Source organism: Chrysochloris asiatica, unplaced genomic scaffold, assembly GCF_000296735.1.
Source record: "Chrysochloris asiatica unplaced genomic scaffold, ChrAsi1.0 scaffold00010, whole genome shotgun sequence".
In the NCBI taxonomy this organism is placed as follows: domain Eukaryota; kingdom Metazoa; phylum Chordata; class Mammalia; order Afrosoricida; family Chrysochloridae; genus Chrysochloris; species Chrysochloris asiatica.
Window position 1 is genome coordinate 17015918 of NW_006408528.1, and position 23150 is coordinate 17039067.

Here is a 23150-nt window from a genome sequence, read left to right on the forward strand (position 1 = left end):
ACTCTGGCTGCACTTCTTCCAAAATGGATCTATTGGTTCTTTTGGCAGCCCATGGCAATTTCAATATTCTCCTCCAACACCAGCCCTCACATTAGGGGTGAGTTAATTAAATGTTTGACCAAAAATAGCAGTCTAATTTTCAAGTTGGTAATTTTGTATGGCCCATGAATGATGTTATAAATATCCAAATGGCCCTTGGCAGAATAAAGGTTCCCCACTCCTGCTTTAAATTCAGAGACTGGGATTTCAAATTGTCAGTTATTGTTAGTCTGTCATCCCTCCCCCAACCATTTCTAAAAAAGTGAATTGGAGGTGTAAAAAATCTCTTTGTGGGTATTGTGTGAAGAACATCTCAAGTACTAAATGACGTAAATCTGTTGTTAATTTGAAGTAAGTATAATTATAACTAAAAGGATCAACAATGAAAAAAATATATGAAAGAGGAGAAAGCTGGTTTAAAGAACTGTCTCAACTCAACTGCTCCTCTTAGTGTCAATCTGTGGTATTGCATCCCTCTCATCTTAGGAAACAATTGGCAAAAGAAGTGAAAGCTCTACCTCACTTTTTGGTACAAGACTATTTTAGAAAAATTTAGAACAACTTAAAACAACAATGAAAAATCAGAAACAGGGTCTTTGGTCATCTGGAAAAGGAACTGATTTAAGTCTTATTAGAACACACCAGATATGCTCACAATGAAAATTCAATATGGGACCACTAGCATAAATATTAATGAACACTGGTAGTATAGTGGTTAAAAGTTGGGCTGCTAACCTCAAGGTAAGCCATTCCACGGGAGAAAGATGATGCTTTCTGCTTCTGTAAAGGTTTACGAGGTTTACAGCCTTAGAAACCCTATGCAGAGTCGCTATGAGTCAGAACCGACTCCACAGTCTACCACCCACCTACATAAATATACTGAGTGAAATGTATGTTATTTCTTTATAAATACTGTCTTAAACACAGTATGTTTTGTATACATGTAACTATTAATCCATCTTTAAACTATGTTTAGAAGTTAAAAACTTTATCAAATAAAATATTCCAAGGAAAGTTAAAGAGCACAAAGTTAGGAAACATTTCAAAGCTTCATAAATTATGGATTATGATCCTGTTAGTTCATTTGAATAGACATAAGCAAATGTCTCTCTCTTTTTCATTATTGTAAAAGTAGCTTCCTAACCCTGTATTTAGGATACATTTTAAAACATTAATTCCTATAAGTTCTTAGGAGAAATCCAGTTGTACTTAACAAACAACAAGGATTGTAAGTGAACTAGAGGATGTGGATGGGGCAGGCAGGAAACGTTCATCAGACACCGAGTTAATTGTGTGGACTTGCTTTGCATTACTTGAGGAAAGTGGACAGAACTTGAGACACTTACTGACGCTCTTTTTGCTACTTTCAAATCTCTAAAACTGTTCAGCTGTTAAAAAGTTCCAAAGCAAGCAAATGTGTTCCTGGAATTTTATCCTCACTTTGCTGCGGAGTAAGGCCTCTTCCCCAGCCAAAATAATAAAAGATCTTTTAAGTGGCTGAAATTCTTGGTTCATTGCGCATACATGCCAATGTCAGTCAACTATAAATGGACAGATTTGGAAGGGAAATAAGGACGGTCTTTATAACTCCAATGAAACAAAACAACATTTTTGAAAGCAGTCAGAAAACAGTGCATGTTTTAGTAAAATCAGCTTTTGTCTCTCTTATATCCAAAACCCCCTTTCAACAGGAAGAACTCTGCTTAGGGATCATGCACTTTCAGCATAAGGGACTGCAAGGACTTTCTTTGCTTAATCTTGCTAGGGATATTAGTACTAATGCAATAGCATTTCCAATCTTACAATTAAGATTCCTACTTCATATCCCTCTTTTGTGTGTGGATATCCGCTGGATCTTCTGACATTTCTTCTCCCATCCCTGCTTTGTTTGCCCAGAAACTAAAAACAAAAATCTCTCAAAGGGTAAAATGATGCCCATGAAGCAAGCTGGGAATTGCAAAGGTGTCACCTGGGGCAGACTTGGTGCTGAAATCAATTGGGTCACTTGTTATAGCCAATCAAAGAGCTGTAAAGGTTCCTTTCTCAAGAAGCTCCTAGTCCCTTAGGTTGGCTAACATGCCAACTGACTCTAACAGCTTGGTTAATATATATATTTCAGAAGCTTAATTTTGTTGCTTAAGTTTGAACAGCCACTTACTTCATTGAACCCACTCATTTAACTTACCTGAATTGAATTCAAGTTCATTCTTGTAAATTAGTTCACTTTATAATGGACCTATTATCACTATTATCACCTTGCCAGTTGCTTGTTTAGTAATTATGCTGTAGACAGCCTAATTATCTAGGAGCAATAGAGAAGACTAGCATTTGTTTAATCACATTTTAATGTAATTATTCCAAACCTAAACCCCATTTCTGAATGTCAGAATGTCAATAATGGTGACAAGTCACAGGTACATTGGAGGAAGGATCAATAATTTAACTAATGTCTCTAATTCCTCAGTTCTCTCTAAAGTGCCCTGCATTCAAATTGGCTAGAGTATGTAGGTGTGGATCTAAGGATTCAGTTCTTAACATGGTACTAACAGAAAGTTACAGTTTTATAATATTTTTAGCAATGATTTTATTACTTAGTGTTTTCTTTAATAAACGCTTAAAGTAATTTAAAACAAATGCGATCTATAAGTTTAGTTCTAAACAACTTACATTTATAAATTTAAAATCTCTCAAGTTCAGTTTTAATATTTTCCTCAAAATTTTTTAAAAGATAATCTAAAGGAGTCTTGGTGTGGCACTATGGGACAAAGCACTGGACCATAAGGTCGATTTGAACCACAAGGTCAGTGGTTCAAACTCACAGTCACTCCTTGGAAATCCTATACAGGGTCTCTATGAGTCAGAACTGACTCCATGGCACTTAACAACAACAAAGGTGGGACTAAGTTTGTTAAATTACTTTGAATTGATTACTAACATATTTTTTTAAAATCCTCTGTGTCTCATAAAAATTCAAAAACCAAACATTAACTACAATTTTGTCAATTGATTAAAAAAACTTAGAGAAAAAATATAATAGGACTCTATTTAAAATCTGATTTTCTAATTGAAAAATTATAAGTGCTATTTTTATCATTATAAGATAGTACTTCAGAATATGTATTATTTACGAAAGTATAAATAATACATATTCTGGAATAGTATCTCAAAGAGGTTTTTTAAAGATTATCTATTTGTGAAAATCATATTCTGGAGAATTCTTTAATGTCTTCAAAATTAAAGGCTTGGTTGCTGATAAAAAAGTGCATTGGAAGAAAGGTCTGGTGATCACTTATGGAAAATCAGCAGTTGGAAACCCTGAGCAGCACAAGTTCCACTTTGGTACACAGGGGTCACAATGATTTGGAGGCAACTTAAGATTAACAGAAGTCAAATACACATCATTTTTTAAAGTACGCTAATGTGGCAAACAGATTTTTGTCAATAAAGTTAATTGCTTTTATCTTGATATAAATAATATCTCTCAGAGAAAGGAAAGCATCAGGCCTTATGTGGTCAAAATGAAATGATGCTCAATTTCTTTTCGAAATAGCCTAGTTTTCTCTGAAGATAGAGTGATGAAAATGGGTGAAAATGTGCCCTTTAGGTAGTATCTCAAAAATCAGTACAGAGTGGCAGAACAAGAACAACCATTCATCTGACATATTATGGGGCACAGTCCCTAAAATTGTTGTTGTTAGGTGCCATCGAGTCAGTACTGACTCTTAACAACCCTATGCACACCAGAATGAAACACTGCCAGATCCTGGGCCAACCTCACAATTATTTCTACATTTGAGCCCATTGGTGCTGCCACTTAGCCAATCCATCATGCTGGGGGTCTTCCTCTTTCTCTCTGACCCTCTGCCTTACCAAACATGATATTCTTCTCCAGAGACTTGTCCCTCCTGAAAATATGTCCTAAGTATGAGCGACAAAGTTTAGCCATCCTGGCCTCCAAGGAGCACTCTGGCTGCACTTCTTCCAACATCAATCTGTTGGTTCTTTTAGCAGCCCATTGCACTTTCAATATTCTCCTCTAACACCATAACTCAAAAGCATCAATTCTTCTACGGTCTTCCTTATTCACTGTCCAGCTTTCACATGCATATGAGGTCATTGAAAATACCATGGTGCACCTTAGTCCACAAGCTGACATCTTTGCAAACTGAATGAATAAGTATAATGAAAAAATACTACATTGATTTCATTTTACTCAGATCCACACTCAGTCCCCATGAAAGCAGCAAAATAAATCAATGACATATTTCCTTGGCAAATCTTCTGCAAAAAATCTCTTTAATATTTTAACGAGGAAAGATATAATTTTGAGGACTGAAGTGCACCTGACCCAAGCCATGGTATTTTCAATACCCTCATATTCAAGCAAAAGTTGGACAGTGAATAAAGAAGATCAAATAAGAATTGGTCCCCTCCACACACGGAGAAGACAGGGATGGGCAACTTGGACATTGGCTACCCAGAATGTGGGGGCAACAGAGGCAAGATGGGATGGAGGCAGAAACGATGACGTGGGGAGATGGAGTGGCTGGGGACTTTGGACCCAGAGAGGAAGAGGGGCTGTGTGCGGACGACCTGGGGGGCAGGCTTGTGGGTATACCCTTTGGCTGGTGGATGATGCATGGAGGGGACTGTAACCATGTTAAGGAAACAATATATGAAGGGATCAATGTGAAGCTAATGTCCTCCCATGTAAACTATCACATAATTCACAATAAAGCATTAAGAAAATAAATAAGAATTGGTGCCTTAGAACTATGGTGCTGGCAAACAGTATTGAGTATATCATGGACTACCAAAAGAATGAAGGAATCTTGTTTTGGAAGAAGCACAGCCAGATGCTCCTTAGAAGGGAGGATGACGAGACTTGGTCTCACTTACTTTGGACATGTGATCAGAAGAGACAAATCCCTGGAGAAGAACATCATGATTGGCAGAGGGTTAATGAAAAAGAGGAAGACTCCTAATGAAATTGAGTGACATGGTGGCTGTAACAATGAGCTCACACAAAGCAATAATTATGAGGATAGTTCAGGACCAGGCAGTGTTTCATTATGTTGTACTTAGGTTGTGATGAATTGGAACTGACTTGAAGGCACCTAATAACAACCCCCCAAATGCCACTATGTGTTGATTTGCCAGACTTTTATGTTACATCAAAGATAGGATTAGTGATCCAACTGTTTTATCAATGATATTTTATAAAGTGGCAATGGGGTTGGACAAACCTTTTTGAAAGAGGAATGTGTTTGATCTGTTAATTAAGATTGTTGCTATTAAGTGCCACTGAGTAGGTATTGACTCATAGTGACCCTGTATAGGGTTTCCAAAGAGCCGTTGGTGAGTTTGAACTGCCAACTTTACAGTTCAAACCAACCTTTCGATCTAGTGCTTATCCTACAGCACCACACCAGGACTCCATTAAAGTGTTGTTATTGTTGTTATGTGCCGTGGAGTTGGTTCTGACTCATAGAGACCCCGTACAGGGTTTCTGAGGCTGTAAATCTTTACGGGAGAAGAAAGCCTCATCTTTCTCCCACGGAACAGCCGGTAGTTTCGAACTGCTGACTGTGAGATTAGCAGCCCGATTTGTAACCACTACGCTACCAGAGCTCCTTTAAAGTAGGAACTGTATATTGTATATACTACCAAGTAAGAGTGGAGTCCTGGTGTGGCGCTGTGAGTTAATGCACCAGACTGCAAAGCCATTTGAACTGCAAGGTCGGCAGTTCAAGCTCACCAGCTGCTCCTTGGAATCCCTATACAGGGTCACTATGGGTCAGAATCGACTCAACGGCACTCAACAACAACAACAACAAAGTATGAGATCTTTAACCCTTGAACCACCAGGGCTCCTTTGAAATGTGATCAAACCAAAAACCAACAACTAAACCCAATTGACTCACCTACCCTGCTCCAACTTTCAATGATTTACTAACAGATCAGCTTGCAATAAAAGACCCTTAAAGAACTTGTGACTTCTGGTGTGGGCTGTAGGATCAGCACTAGACTGCGAGCCACTAGGTTGGCAGTTCAAATCCACCAGCTGTTCCTTGGAAATCCTTATACAGGGTTGTAGAAGTCAGAAGCAACTCAACGGCACTTAACAACAACAAAACAGCTCGTGAAATTCTTAACATTTCAGAGCCAATAACTAAAACTATTTCAACAAGCTCAAACGAGAGACTAGATATTAACTAGGTAAAGTGATGTGTACGTCCAGTGAAACAGGTACCTAACTTCCTAGTAAGTCTCAGGGGGTTAAAGTAAACTGAGGAAATCTGAATTATCAATTTTATTTAGTTTGAAGGTTGTCACCAACATTTGAATTAGAGAGCCGCTCAATACATTGCATTTAACGAATGGCATTTTGCTGATACTAAAACTTTTCTTATACCAACATTAACTATGATGAATTTTAGAATGTGCACCTCTGAAATGATGCCACATTGCTCTAAAAAACAAAAGCTCACATGGTTTTTGGTACAGGTCTACATGATGTATGCTCAGGCACACAGAGTTTTATAATTGCTTTATGATTAAATGAGTACATACATGAATGAATAGCATGAACAGTTCTCAAGATAGTTTTAAAAATCAAAAGGGAGGAGAAAGAAAACAAAATAAGGGAGAGCAAAAGAGTGCATGAATGCCATCTACTTGTATTTAACAACTTACTTATTCCATGCTTGCCGCAAGTGTTTAGAGCTGTACACGGTAAAGCGTTCTGAAATACAAAAAAGAACAATGAAAATTAACCTGTTTCAAATGTATATAGTGCAAGTATGTTGGGAAAAAAAAACAACGCTTAGCTTTTGAAAAGACATGATTATGTTTGCCTAAGCAAGATCTGGTAGCGAAGTGGTTACGAATCGGGCTGAGAACCTTAAGGTCAGCGGTTCGAAACTACCAGCCGCTCCGTGGGAGAAAGATGAGGCTTTCTACTCCCGTAAAGACTTACACCCTCGGAAACCCTGTACAGGGTCGCTATGGGTCGGAACCGACTCGACGGCACTTAACAACAACAACAAAGCAAGATATGTACTTACAGGTTGTATTTAGCCAGCTGTTATAAGAAGTAAAACAGAAAAAACATAATTTTTGTAACAAGGAAGCATTGTTTTTTTGTGTGTGTCTATAATCATTGATTTCCTAATCTGACAGAATACCTAAATTTTAACTGAGTTAAGAAAGGTTTAATAGAATACAGATTGGTACCTGCTGTTTCTTCTACAAAGATATCTGTGACCAAACACAGAAAAGCTGGTCCTTTTTCCTCCATTCATGGGTTTTACACATGCTCAAAACCGAACCATTAATGCCATATAATGGATATTTACATTTATCATTTACAAAACTTTATTAGATTTTTTTTAATGAAAAAAGTAAAAATTTTTAACAACAAAAACCCCAGTTGCTATTGTGCCGATTGCAGCTCACAGCAACCCCATGAACGCAGAGGAGAACTGCAGTCCACAGAGAGATGCTTTCCAGGCTGTGACCTTTCAGAAACACATTGGCAGCTTTTCCTTCTGAGTATCTCTGGGTAGGATCGAAATGCCAACCTTTTAGTTAGTAGCAGGGTGCTCAATGGATTGTACCACCCAGGGGAAAGAGATATGGGAGACACACTAGTAATCACCCCTGCTCACACTAAAATCACCCATTTTTACTCCTTATGGTGTAACTATTGTTAATGGCTTGATATGTCTCTTTCCACACACGACTTTATGCTTTTAAGTATATACCCTTCCAGATATATAACCATATAGACAATTTAAATACTTTAAAATAGAAATGATAGAATCAACATTACTCTAAAACTTTTTTGTAGGCATTTAATAATATAAAATAAGCCCTCAAGTCAAGGAAATAGATTTAATACTTTTTAATAGCTGTATAATTCTATTGATTCAATCATTCTCCTAATGATCCACATGTAAATACTAGTTTTGTTCCTCATATAAGCATCATTCAATAAAACTCCATGCACATTTATCTCTTTATACTGATGCTTTTATTTGTGTCCGACAGATCCCTCAGTGTAGAGCTGTTTAGCAAATGATACACATATTTACATTTTAATAGATGCCAACACATTACTTTTCCACTAACAATAAACAAATTCATGTGTCTTGCTTATGCTTTCTAACAATGCCTGTTATTAATGTTTTAAATTTTGGACAACCTGATGATTAATAACCGTACTTGACTTCTTTTCATAATGTTTCCTGCCCATTTGCATTTCCTCTTCAGTTTCAAGTTTCTATTTTATTAGCACTAATTTTAACATGGAATCCTAGTGTGGTGCGCAGGATAATGCACTAGACCCCAAGGTCGGTATGAATCACAAGGTCAGTTTGAACAAGGTTGGCAGTTCAAACTCACCAGCCGCTCCTAGGAAACCCTAGACAGGGTCGCTATGAGTTGGTACCAACTTGATGGCATTTAAAAACAAAAACCAAAAATGTATATATAAGAAAACCTATTCTTATCATGAATACAAATCCATAGAATGAGAACAACATAAGTAGCTTTGTGAGTTGTAAAACCAACCATAGCTATTGAGCCGATTCTAACTCATGGTGATCCCTGGTGTTACAAAGTAGAACTGCTGCACTGCCCTTTCTTAGCTGTCTGTATGGGAGCAAACTGCCAGGGCTTTCTTCTGCAAACCATTTGTACCACACTCAAGGACCTTCTGAAAACAAAAGGTTTCAATATCGCAAATCAGTGCCAGGTGTATTTAATAAAATAGATACCCAGCTGTTTATGCCTACTTTTATCAGATGATTCTGGTATTTGCATCTGTATGTTTTTCATGGTTCTCCTTCTGGTTTATTGTCACTTGATACTTCTATGCCAACTTTCTCTTTCCAATTATGGTTAAACTTCTTAGCTTAGCATGTCGTTATTGAAAGCATTGGCTAACTCACAGCATAACTGAGCAGTGCAATTAATTTAAACCTTGAGGCTGATTTTCACCTTCTCCTCTTTTTGCAGGGACGCTTCAGAGAATGATCACAACACAGCGGGTGACCAGGGACAAGAACTTGCCCAGGAGAAAGCTAAGCCTATGACATGAGGGGCAGGGGCCTGAAGGTTGGAACACTTTTCTCAAGCTGCTATGCTCATGTGCTGCAATTTGTTGAAATGCTACAAGAGAACCACTGGAGAACAATTCTACACATTGTCAAGTGTACCAGCTTAAAAGAGCTACACCTGGACTGGCTTGAGGCACCGTAAAAAGCATTATAACCTACATGAAGATAAACCTAGAGTGGAATTCACTCACTACCTTATAGGCCCATACTCTATACTCTAGCCCACTGATTTCTGTTTTTAGCTCCTTCCTCCTTTCTCACTGATACCTTGGTATCTTATGAGACACTGTCATGATTTTATCTCCACTATCAGGAGAACATGTGAGTAAAAAGTTAAATTAACCAACTAACAAAAAACCCCAAGCACTTTCCCAGCCTCAAAAGCTAAACCTGCATTTGTAAACCAACCCTGGTCTTTCTTTATTTAGTGGGGAAGAATTGGGGGGAGGGGATGGGGGAAGAGGTAGCAATGGAGATGAGATTATAGAAAGGCTCAAACTTTCATGTATATTTTACAAACTGATTTAATAGTATCATCTAGTGTAAACGATACCATGAAATAAGTATTAGCCTATAAGTCAATTTGAAAATGGGTATTTACAAAATGACATGTAAACATCCTTATAAATAGCTACTCTAAACCATCTACCCAACCATGGACAATTCAGATTCTTTATGACTATTTTGCATTTTAACACATGTATGTATTTGTCTTAGTTCTCCAGTGCTGGGTGACTTTAACAAATAGTATAGGAGGCAGGAAGTCTGAGTTCAGAGTGGCAGCTCTGGAGAAAGGCCTGTCTCCTTTCAGCATCTGTAGAACCGGCATTTCTTGGAGATCTGCATGTGTCTTGGCATCAATCCTTCCCTGGATCTCAGAGCTCACTGTACAGGGACCCCAGGTGCAAAGGATGCACTCCACTCAGGCTCTTCTTTCTTGGGGGTAGTCGGCCCCTGCTCTTCTGCTCTCTACTCTCTCCTTTTATCTCTTATAAAATAAAAGGTGTTGCAGGCCACACTCCTAGAAAACACCCTTACATTTGATCAAGATAATGATGGGATTAAGGACACTGTGGCCTGCCCTTTAATTCTTTTATTGGTTTACTGGGAATCATCACATAACTAACAAACCACAGAGAACCACATAATTTAGGAGGAACACAATTCAATCTACGACAGCACTCTTTAAGCAAACCAAAAGCAAACCTGCTGCTGTTGAACTGATTCCAAATCTTAGCCACCCTCCCTGCAGGACAGAGTAGAATTGCTGCTTAGGGTTTCCAAGACTGTAAATCTTTATGGGAGCAGGCAGCTTCATCTTTATCTTGAACACCAGCTAGTGGGTTTGAACCACCAACCTTGGGGTTAGCAGCCCAATTCCTAACCCATGGTGCCTCAGGTCTACTTTTATGTACTTTTACTGTGCTGAAGCAGCTGGTGTTTGAACCATCAACCGAGCAGTTATCAGTGGAGTGCTTATCCTACAATGCCACAGCAGGACACCCAGGACTACCGTTGGTGGTGATGTGCCATGGAGGCAGATCTGAATCATAGCCACCCTGCTTAGGGTTTCCAAGCCTTTAAATCTTTACAGGAGCAGAAAGACTCATCTTTCTCCTGAGGAGCAGCTGGTGATTTCAAACTGCCGACCTTGAGGTTAGCAGCCCAACTTGTAACCACTACACTACCAGAGTTCCTTAAAATACTCGCTAGTCATTGCCAGTTGTAACTCTGAAATGTCATCATGTCTGTGTCCTCCTCATGCGCTGAGCTGCAGGGTTGGTTTGAAGTGCAAGGTGAGCGGTTCAAGCCTTTACTGGAGGGGAAGGCTCAAGTCCTTTCTAAGGTTGAGCAGTTGTGTATTCATGAATCACTGTGGTTATATGTCCAACAACGATCCTAACTGTTTATGTAATAGAAAATTTCCTCAAATACTTTGGGATAGGATACAGGTACTCATATACTCTTTTATACATTCCACGAATATTTATTACAAGCCTCCTATTTGCCAAGGAGAAAGATGAGGCTTTTGACTCCCAAAAAGATTTACAGTTGTGGAAACCCTATGCAGGGTTGTTAGGAGTTGGAACTGACTCTATGGCTTTTAACAACAACAATAACAACAACAACAGTTATTTGCCAAGCACTATGTGTGGTGCTGTAGGATCAGCACTAGACTGTGAACCACAAGATTGCTGGTTCAAAGCCACCAGCTGCTCCTTGGAAATCCTATACAGGATCGCTATGAGTCAGAACTGACTTAATCGCACTTCACAACAACAACATTCTAGGCACACACACAAAAAGCCCTGGTGGCGCATTGTTTAAGCACAAGGTGGCTAACCAAAAGGCCAGCAGTGTGAACTCACCACGGCTCGGCAGGAGAAAGATGTGGCCGTCTGCTTCCATAAAGGCTTACTGGCTTGGAAATGCTAAGAAACAATTCTACTCTGTCCTTTAGGGTTACTATGAGTCAGCATTAACTTGATGGCAACCGTGCGGGTGTGACAGTTAAGGTTTTGTGTCCACTCGCCTTGGCCAGGGCTGTCAGTTTAGCAGTTTAGATGTAGTCGCCACCTCCACACTGAGATCTAATCCGATGGAATCACTTCCATAACATGATATGATGTGCTCAGCTCTGATGTGATGTAATTAGACTGGTGTTATTAAGTGCTGTCAAGTCGGTTCCAACTCATAGGGACCCTGTATAGGCTTTTCAAGGAGCAGCTGGTGGGTTTGAACTGCCAACCTTGTAGAGACACTGTGAATATTTAATGAAGATGCATTTACAGAGCTAATATGAGTGTCTGGCAAATGACACATTACTTGTAATCTATCACTGTTGCTGCCACATAATAACAACATGCTTGAAAAACTGACAAAATAGAATAATGTCACATCTGTTGTTGTTAGGTGCTGTTCAGTTGGTAATGACACATAGCAAACACTGCCCTGTCCTGTACCAACCTCACAATCATTGCCATGCTTGAGCCCATTGCTGTGTAAATCCATCTCATTGGGGGTCTTCCTCTTTTCCAAAGACCCGCCACTTTACCAAGCATGATCTCCCTCTCCAGGGACTGGTCCCTCCTAATAATATGTCTGAAGTATGAGAGACAAAGTCTCGCCACCCTGACTTCCAAGGAGCACTCTGGCTGTACTTCTTCCAACACAAACTGGTTTCTTCTTTTGACAGTCCATGGTACTTTTAATATTCTCCTCCAACACCATAACTCACATGTATCTATTCTTCTACAGTCTTCCTTATTTGCTGTCCAACTTTCACATGCATATGAAGCTACTGAAAATATCATGGCTTGGGTCAGCATACCTTAATCCTCACACTGACATCTTTGCTTTTGAACATTTTAAAGAGGTCTTGTGCAACAGATTTGCCTAATGCAATATGTCATTTGATTTCTTGACTGCTGTTTGCATGAGTGTTAATGGTTGATCCAAGAAAAATGAAGTCTTTGACAACTTCCATCTTTTCTCCATTTACATAGTTGTTATTTATTGGTCCAGTAGTGAGTGAGGTGCAACCCTCATGGAAGACTGCAATCTTCATTTTATATATATATATATACACACACACACACACACACACACACACACACAAAAGGAGACACATGGTATATTGAAAGCAATATTATTTCAGGTAAGGTAAATGCTGCTTATGCTGTCCAAAATTACTCCTTTTAAGGCAATAGTTAAGGAAATGAACACAAACAAATCACAGGTACTTCAATGCTCCTCGAATTCCTTATGTGTAATTCCGTGATGCTAATGTACAGGAGTCCTGGTGTGGCACTGCAGATTAATGTGTTGTGCTATAAGGTCGATTTGAACCACAGGGTCGGTGGTTCAAGCTCACCAGTTGCTCCTGACAAACCCTATACTGGATCACTGTGAGTTGAAACTGACTTGAAGGCACCTAACAATAACAGCAACAACAATGTACTAGTGAAGTCTTGGTGTGCTATGGAAGGATAAGCACTGGACTGCTAACTGACAGGTTGGTGGTTCAAACCCACTAGCCTCTCCCTGGAAACCCTAGAAAGGATAGCTATGCATTGGAACCGATTAGATAGCATTTAACAACAACAACAACGTACTAGTAGAGAGTTAGGATTGGCATTCTGACTGAATATCAATTACCCTCCTTCTTTATAACCAACAGATTATTAGCTGAATTTACAAAGCTGACTCTCAAGGTACAAGCATCTGTTTACATACACTTAAATCCATTATAACAATCTCCATCACAAACATCATGTATTAGTTACAAAGGCATTGCACAAGCACAAGTTTAAATGAAGGACATTTCATTAGATCTTACACTAGAGCTAATTCTGTTGGCCTAACTTGGATATTCTGTGGGGAAAATACTTCTTACATCTTAACTAATGGAAGCCCAATTTTTCTTCTTTCATCTACACATTAGCATAAGAGTCATGCATTTGTCTTGTTGGAATCCTACAATAATGGTCTAAAGGAGTTTTTGCAACAAACAAATCTGAATCACTTATTATGGCCAGAAGCATCTGGAAAGCTGAGAAGTCAGAAGATGATTAAACTGTCAGATCATTCTCTGTGCTACAGACATGTGTGTGAACAATATATCAGTTAGTGGTAATGACCTAGGCAGAGGCTTGAAACGTGTCTGTGGGGATAGACCGATCACCTGGACTCCTATCTTTTGTCATGAGCTCTTGGGTAGCTGTTCCAAGAAGGATGAGAGATGTGTGGAACAGATCTGAACTCAACTGGCCATTTGGAGTCAAGCCCAGCAGAATCCACCCATCAGCTGAGCCTCAGATGAACAATGTATAAACCTACTGCTGTATGGCACTAACTTTGGGGTAGTTTATTTGGGTGTTACCCTGGCAGAGTTGACCGCTACATCTAGGTTCTGGTCCAGTGATACCACTTGCCATAACTTAAGTGTTTCCTCACTATGTTTCAGCTGCTTCATCCACAAAATGAGGAAAACACCATCCTTCCTTGTTATGTCGGTCTGCCTTGTCAGGAGGTAATGTGAAATACAACAGAAAATGAAAAAAGCCAAATCCAACGCCATCAAGTAGACTCCGACTCATAGCAACCCTGATACCCAGAGTAAAAGCACCCCATAGACTTTCCAAGGCTCTAATCTAATCGGTTTCGACTCATAGTGACAAGTACAGGGTTTCCGAGGCTATAAATCTTTACAGGAGCAGAACGCCTCCTCTTTCTCCCGCGGAACAGCTGGTAGTTTCAAACTGCTGACCTTGCGGTTCGCAGCCCGATTCGTGAGACAGTACTCTAGTCTGTACTTGTAAGAATTCTCAAAAGCTGAAAAATTCCCATGAACTCTCAGATTATTAAACGCTATTCTGTTTTCTGTGCCCAGGGACTGAGGAGAGAAATATCCTTGTTTTCATCCTACCCCTGGTCCAATCACTCAGTTGATTATGATTTCTCACAGTGGTATGGAACCACATGCAAATCTACATGCTAAGGCTGTGCTCGTATGGAGGCCCACTTTCCTGGACAGTGTTTCCAGCTCAAGGTACTATGGTCAAGATCTAACCGAAGTATAGAGATGATGCCTTCTTACTGCAGATGCAAACATCCAGTCCTCTCAGCCCCCTTTCTATATTCTGATGTTTTACTTTTGCTATTTTCATTTATTATCTTGGGAAAGGAGTCTACAGTTCACAGACAGGAGATATGGAGGACTTGTTATATGAGTACTATATAGGTTTTTAGTTATACATTTTCTGGACTTTATTTCTGAAAAGGATAAATATAAATAATCAAATTACAAATTAAAGAGCATAATGGAATGGGATTGGCAAGTTTATGGCAATGCCATTGTTACATAATTTTGTTGCTGTTGTTGTTAAGTGTCTTAGAGTCAGTTCCGACCCATAGTGACCCTGTATAGTATTTCCGAGGAGTGGCTGGTGAGCTTGAACCGCCGACCTTGCGGTCCAAAATTACTATGTTATCCAATGCATTAACCCACGATAAATGAAATAAAAGAAAAATTCTTAAAGCACCAAAAAATTATTCATGTCTTCATTTAATTCTGATTTCAATTCTTAGACTAAAATTTTAATTCTTTTCTTTGATACACTTTTAATCAAATCAGGCAACTCAACAATATACAAGGATTTTAATTCTTGGGGGACTACGGGGATATTCTGAAAAGATAAGAATTGTTTATTTGATAGTTAGCATTGCATTATCAACTTAGGTGAGGGGAAGTGTGGTAGCTCCCAAACTGAAATTTACAAAATCCCAGAGAGCTGATTATTTAATATTTTATAAGGATGCAATAGAACAACTTCATTTCTCCTTGGATATTTCATTTGATTACATTTCTTTGCCATTTTTTTTTAGACCTCCTGCTAGTCTACCTCACTATAGATGCCCTCTAGTGAACATAAATAGAAAATTCCCCAAACAGATACAGTAAGTCAGTATAGACAGTCTCTGCTTTGCACTGTGATGGGTTTCTAGAATCCATAGATATATTCTCCACCCCATATGTCTGCCTAGTGCATCATTTTACATTTGGGGGTAATGATCAAGATTTTTGGCTGTTTCTTGTTTATTTTTATTTTATATCTATGATTTATTTGACATCAAATCCTTGGTTAGCTATGGACCCCAAAACTTGTAGCAGGGCATCACTGCTAACTGATGTGCATGTAACTTCCACAGATGGTCTTTATAGACTCTTCTCAATCCAGAGCTCCAAACAGAGACTACCTAACAATCAAGAGGAGTTCATACTCGAGATGAAACTGCTTTCTATCTCAGAAATGGGCCCATGACTTTTCGTAGCCTTTAGGTTCTTTAAAAATATAAAACACCAATTTCCTCCCCTGCTCAAAACCCTCCAATCATTCTTCTCACACTTCAAATCCTAACTTTGCATCTTGGCCTTCTAAGGCCCACCTCTCTGAATTGTCTCCTGCTGCTCTTGTCTCCCTAGACACCTAGTAACTTGCAATTTGTTTATCATCAGTCTCCCTTCCAGTGTGTAGATTCTGGAAGGCAAGGGGCTTTATCTGCTTTATTCACGACTGTATCTCCAGCATCTAACATGTTGCCTGCTACACAGCAGACACTGGAGAAGAATTTAAGATCATGAGTTTTATCTGAAGTGTAGTTCCTGCTGATTGAAACACAGACCTTCAACTTAAGCAACGTCTTTCCTGCTCGCCACCACCTGTGACCTCTAAGTTTAATTGCCATCATCAGAAAGCACAATCAAGACAGCCTGTCCTTTCTGTCATGCTTACATTTTGTTTTACTTCATCTTCTCTACAAAGTTCACATACTTAATACATTTACTGACTGACTGACACTCCCACTGCGTGACGGGATTGGCATTTATCTGTGGGAGGAGGAATAGCAAACTTAATAAAAGTGATGGTGGATGATGGATAGAAAGAGATCAAAACGCCCTAAACCTTGGGTCAAACAGAATCAACAAGACTTTTAATAACAAAATGTAAGATAAAAGTCAGATATTTGCATAATAATTTTTGAAGTATATTTTTATAACCTATTTTAAAACCATCCATTTTTATAAACATCCTCATGCATTTAGACCCAGCCCATGACCTTCAAAGTTGTTAAAAACAACCACCACCAAAAGTCATTAAAAAAATTCTGAGGAAAAACATAAAAGACAACTGGAAAAGGAAATACCAGGCAGGAAAGACACACTGTATAAATGCTAAAAATGTTATTTTACGTTACATGTCAGTAGCAGTTTTAGAGCACTTTTGCATCAATGCTGTCAACTTGCTCAGAGCATCTTAAAAGTAGAGTATAAATAAATAACAACTAATGAGAAGACTGTAAAAATTGTTTTCTTCATTTAATTTCCAAAGGGATTCTGTAGACTGGATTACACAGGTGTGTTTATTCTAGAACAGTAAGGAAGATGTCTTTGCCTGTGACAGCTTCCCCCCACCACACACATGGTTTGTGAGGGCCAAAACCATGGCACATAGACCCCTCATCACCCACAGTAATTTCCACTCATTCCACAGCTCTTTTATCATCTTCTTAAAGATTCAGAAAAAGTCAGAAGTATGAGTAAAGGTTAAAGGTTCAAACCTCCTTGGGTCTGTAAGTAATGCAACTGGGCAGATCCCATTATGTATTACGGACAACATATCTATCTGAGATTAAAGATTTTCAGAGGAGACTTTGGAGTTAACAAATTATTGGAAGCATAGATTTAAAGTGTAAGAATATGTTGTTGTTGTTAAGTGCTGTCTAGTGGATCCCGACTCATAGCGACACTGTATAGGGTTTCAGCAGAGTAGCTGGTGAGCTTGAACTGACGACACTGCAGTTCACATTGACCTTGCAGTCCAAGGCATTAACTAATCCACAGTGCCACACCAGGACTCCTTAAGAATATGAGGGCACTTCCCAGTTCTGCTTTCTAACAACTTGGAAAAGACCCTGATATCAGAGCCACCTCTCCACCTCATGTATGAGCATATGAGGGAGCTTCAGAAAGCTTATGGAAAGATGGAATTGAAAGATAATGAAATCTGGTATCTGCAAAAAGATGGGGGTCTTTTCTCAGTTGCCACCAGGCAGAATGGAGAAGAATCTTAACAACCCTCCCTCTCAGTTCTAGTTTTGCAGACAGGGAGGCATCTTAGAGAGAGGTGAAGGTACTGGTTTGAGATCTAACGACCTGACTGTAAGTTGGTTCTGCTTCCCATTGGAGGTATAGATTTGAGCAAGCTGCACAATCACTCGGAGCTTTGGTTTCCTCGTCTGTAAAATGGGCAAAAATTGTTGTTGTTAGGTACCATCGAGTAGGTACCGACTCATGGCAACCCTATCTATGCACAACACAACGAAATACTGCCCAATCCTGGGCCAACCTCACAATTGTTGCCACGCTTGAGCCCATTGATGCTGTCGCTTTGCCAATCCATCTCACTGGGGGGGTCTTCTGCTTTTTCTCTGACCTTACCAAACATGATCTCCTTCTCCAGTGACTTGTCCCTCCTGACTATACATCTGAAGTATGAGAGATGAAGTTTGGCCATCCTGGCCTCCAAGGAGCACTCTGGCTGCACGTCTTCCAAAATGGATCTATTGATTCTTTTGGCAGCCCATGGCACTTTCAATATTCTCCTCCAACACCATAACTCAAAAGCATCAATTCTTCCACCATCTTCCTTATTCACTGTCCAGCTTTTGCATTATTGAAAATACCATGGCCTCCTAGAAGCACTGAGGAAGGAGCTGGCTGCAGTGTGTGGAGATCCGGTCACAGAGCTACCTACCGCTCCTGACTCTTGCAAGGCACCAGCACCACCTGCAGGGCTGCATGGACGCCCTCGCCCACTATAAGGAGGCCAGAGACCTGGCCCTGACAGCTGAGGCTCTGAGGATTGCCCAGGGGCACTTGACCCATCTCACAGGGGGAGAGGGCACTGAAGAGATACTCCATGTCATTGTCCAGGACTTCAGTGTGGGCAAGTGAGGGGCAATGTACCCTATGAGAGTACAAGGCTCAGCCCAAGCCTGGGCGGATGGCCAGAACTTGACTTGAGGAATCTGGCAACAGTTTAAGCCAAGTGGAATTCTCATTCAGCTGAGGAAGAGATTGATCCCAAAACAGGGATATGAAGAGGTGCTTTCATAGGTAGTAAGGTTCATGTTGCTGCTGCTAACCAAGCTGTGGGCTACCAGCCAGATCCCTTGCAGAGACTAACTGAGGGTTCAGGCCCTGGAGTGGGTCTGAATGAAGGTCCTTTTGGGGTGCCAGATGCCATGGTGAGTAGGAGGAGAGGGTTGGGATTGTGGAGGGCAAGTCTTAGGATTTTATCTGTTTCATAGTTTTTAATTCATTTTGCAAAGTACCAAAGGAATGTCAATGTAAAGAGTCAGCGTAATGTCAGGCTCTTCTGACTTCGTGGCACATAATGACCAGGATTAGCCCAAAGCTGAGCCCTCTGAGCTGGAGGTCAGACATGTCTGCACTCCCCCAAGCTTTTTGTGTGTGCCAGCCCCACGGAACTCACAGACCATACTCACAGTTAAATGATTTGTTAAGAAGCAAGTTACAACTGAGGGCCAGGAAGTCTGGGAGCCCACCCTGTCCCCTCCTTCAGGGCAGACCAGCTCTCTCAGCTGCATAAGCAAGTAGACCCTTCTCTAGGCTGTGCTCACCCCTTCTCCCTCTCAGCCAGGCAGGCCTTCCCTCAGGCCGCTTAGGACAGGCCTTTCTGCCTTGGCCAAGAGGGAGAAGGGGTGAGCATAGTGTTATTACCATCCACAATAGCAGTTTTGTTCAGCTCTCTCAGCTGCATTCCTCTCTCAGCTGCAGGTTTCTGCTGCTTCTTGCCGTCTTCAGTGTTAACAGCCATTTAGGAAGGTCCTTGTCTCTGCTGCTTCTCTTTTCATTTTTTTCCTCTGCTTCTGTCTACTTGCTGTCTGAAAATTCTCTGTGGGGTTGGCTGCATATATACCAAACTCCTTATAAGTTTCAAGGTAGGTCCTCTTACCAGGGCTATAAACTGACCAATTCCTTCTTGACTGGCCACAGGCACTTACTTGCATACTAGGCTACAAGTCACTTTGCAAACGAATTTGCAGACCAATCCCTGCAAGATACATAATAATCACATAGCAGGCTGCAGTCCAAAGCCAGACAAAAAAAAATATCAAAGCACAAGTTGTTTGCAGCTTACCCAGAAAATGTCAGTCAACCTGGACAAAAGTAACCAAGTCTTTGGGGTAGGAAAGGAGGGCTTAGGGGGAAGTTTCTCCAACTGCTTTTCCAAAGAGTCAAGGCAAAATGCCACATAAAGGAACTCATTTCATCACAGTAAACTCAGGTGATCCAGAAATGTTTAACCATGGAAAATTCCCTCACCCTCTCTCCAGGGGTCACAGCTTAACATGTGTTTTTCTAGAACTTTCTTTGCACATTTACCCACTTGTGGGTGTACCTATTAATTATTTTCTGTCTTGTATATGTAAACTGTGTAGTGTTTATTGTGGGGGGGGGAGAGAGTAAGGGGAAGCCTTAATATAAGAAAGTACATATTTAAATTTTGCCTTTAATGCCAGTGTGTCTGCAGGCTTAACTTTGGGTATGTTGTTGTTGTTAAGTTATTAAGTGCCATTAAGAGAATTCCAAATCATAGCAACCTTGTATAGGATTTCTGAGGAGCAGCCGGTGGGTCTGAACTGTTGACCTTGCAGTTGGCAGTCCAGTGCTTATCCTACAGCACCACACCAGGACTCCTTTGAGTATAGTACTTAAAATATCAACTGGCTGCACTTTATCCACAGTCTCAAATCCTGTATTTACCTTACTTCATTCATTGTTAAAAAAAAAAAAAAAAAGAATCTGTCCTCATCAGACTTTTCTTAGGGAAAATGGCATCTTCTGTTGTATAACTTCTCCATAACTCAACAAAAGTAAAATCAACTTTGTGGGTGTTGTTAGTTGCCACCGAGTTGACTATAACACATGGCAACACCATGTGTGTAGAGTAGAGCAGATCCATAGGGTTTTCAAGGAAGCAGATTACTAAGCCTGCCTTCAAAGGTGCCTGTGGGTGGGTCTAAACCACTAACTTCTAGCTAGTAATTGAGAGCTTAATAATTTTCGTCACACAGGGACATCTATAATCACTTTAGAAATGTTCAGTTCTCTTGTTTGATTTTAGAAAATAGACTTCTTTTATTGTGAATTTTACTACTTTCATTTGCTTTTGTGGAAAATACCACTCTCTGAATTTTAGTGTCTTTCTTTTTGAACTCTGAAATAATAATGTCATTAAATAACTGTTGGATGTCCCTTTTTTGGGGAAACATTTATGAATGAAGTATCACAAATGGAGTCTGTATTAGTTTTGAGTCAAACCATTTAAAATACAGTAACATTTGTGGTCCTATACACATATTTTACCACACAAAAGTCAGCTCCTTTACTTTTTCTAGTATTTTCTTTATAGGATAACTGTTAGTTAAATGTTCCTTAGAAGAAGGCCAGTGAGAAACCATGACATGTATACTGTAGCATGATCTCCTATAATGTCTTCTGCTAGAACAAACAGCACTATTGGACTAAGGCTCTGGAGACCTACGTTCTATTTCTATCTCTGACACTAACCTCAAGGAAGTCCTTCAATATTTCTAGATCTCAGGTTTCTAACCTTAAAAAGGACAGAGCAGCAATAGACATTCCCCAAGGCTACTTCTGGGTCACACATTTAATTTAGTATGTAGATATGGTACAACCAAACACCACCTGTACTCCCAGCTCTAGTAGCTCTAGGGGACTTTGGTCACAGGAACTGTCAAGGCCTTTCCAGATTTATCACACAGTTATCCTGCACGGTGCATTGAGTTGTATTGGCTGGGTGGGTCATGATTCTCAATGGTTTGGCAGTTATATCAAGATGTAACCAGCCTCCATGATGTGACCAGCCAATCCATTGAAAGGGGGTTAGGATAGGATGCGACACCTTCACTCAGGTCAACGTCAGCTCTGATATAAGGGGAGTTTTCTGGGGTGTAGACCACGTCGCCTTTCATCTTGTAAGAGATAAAAGGAGGCAAAGAAGGGGCCTCCTACCACCAAGAAATAACAAATTGTGAAGTATGTAATTTGGACCTGAGAAACTCCTAAACTGAGGAAGATTGATGCCAAGATACATGTAGAGCTCCAAGAAGAGCCAGGGCCCACAGATGTCGAAATGAAACGTGAACTGTCCTCTAAAGTTGACCAAGAGAAAAAGCCTCTTCCTGGAGCTGGTGCCCTATCTGTGAGAGAATAAACTTCTGTTTGTTGAAGCCATTCATCTGCCGTATTTCGGCTATTTTGTTGTTGTTGTTAAGTGTCATTGAGTTGATTCCGACTCTTAGGATCCTGTATAGGGTTTCCAAGGAGCGACTAGTGGGTTTGAACTGCAGAATTTGTGGTTCACAGTCCAGTGATGAGCCTACAGAGCCACACCAGCAGTCCATTTTTATTAAAGCAGAGCTAAATAATAAAGACACCTCGAGATTCTACCAATCAGGAGAACATCTAATGTCTCCTCGTGCTCGGTCCTATTCTAGGGTTGCCACATTTCTACAAAGCCCAAAGAATTCCTCAAAGATGTACACAAAACAGAATGTAAGAAAATGTTAATGCTAATATGCCCTAAACACCCAAAACATTCCCAGCATCACATCACAGAGGTACATTACTGTTACATCTGTCTTTGTTGATGGAATGTGACAGCAGGGATGCATGTAGGAGTACGTGATCCTAAGAGTCACATGGAGAAGCCTCTTATTAATCCAGAAGGAAACTGAGTTGGAGAGCATTATACAAAGGTATTCTGTTGGTATAATGCTGAGTATTCTGTTGGTATAATGCGGAGAGCATTATGCAAAGGTGAAAGAAAACCTGTCTTAATTTTACGTGGACTTTGACTTTTTGTTAGGGATTTGGGTTTGGTTTGTAATGAATCATCTGTGACAGAATTACTGAAGGGCTAGTGCAACCTCTCGCCTCCCAGGCTGTCCCACAGAAAGCTCCCCGAGAACAGTAATGAAAAGACACTCTTGTAGATTACAAAGAGACACAGAAAGTATAGAAATCCTACTTCTAAAATGCCACAGGCCATGACCTAATGGTAAAGAAAAAGAAGAAGGAAAGCAACTGGATTCAAAGCAGAAAGAGACTCAGTTTTTAAAAAGAAATTTAAATAGAAATGACTGATGGAAAAACAGCTACTTCCAAGGTTAGCCTCATTATATGCAACACATTCTCACACACAGTATGCAAATGTATGTATATTTTAAGAATCTGTGGCCTGTCACAGCTGCCTGACAACCATAGGAATAAGCTGAGGCTAAGAGATTTTGTGTTAGCATAAATGTAAGTGCATAAGAAGATATATACAGGCTAAATACTATGGCAATAAAAATAAGAATTCAGTATTTATCTCA

The 23150-nt window shown here is 40.0% G+C and overlaps 1 protein-coding gene across 4 annotated transcripts in view; it reads right to left on the minus strand.

Annotated features, from left to right (window-relative positions):
• The window catches only part of CDK14 (cyclin-dependent kinase 14), an 819631-nt gene that overhangs the window by 190095 nt on the left and 606386 nt on the right, over window positions 1-23150 (minus strand). For all 4 annotated transcript variants that reach the window (XM_006834309.1, XM_006834307.1, XM_006834310.1 and 1 more), the window contains one exon: window positions 6736-6784. In XM_006834309.1, the coding sequence (XP_006834372.1) occupies window positions 6736-6784 (49 nt within the window). The remainder of the gene's footprint in view (window positions 1-6735; window positions 6785-23150) is intronic.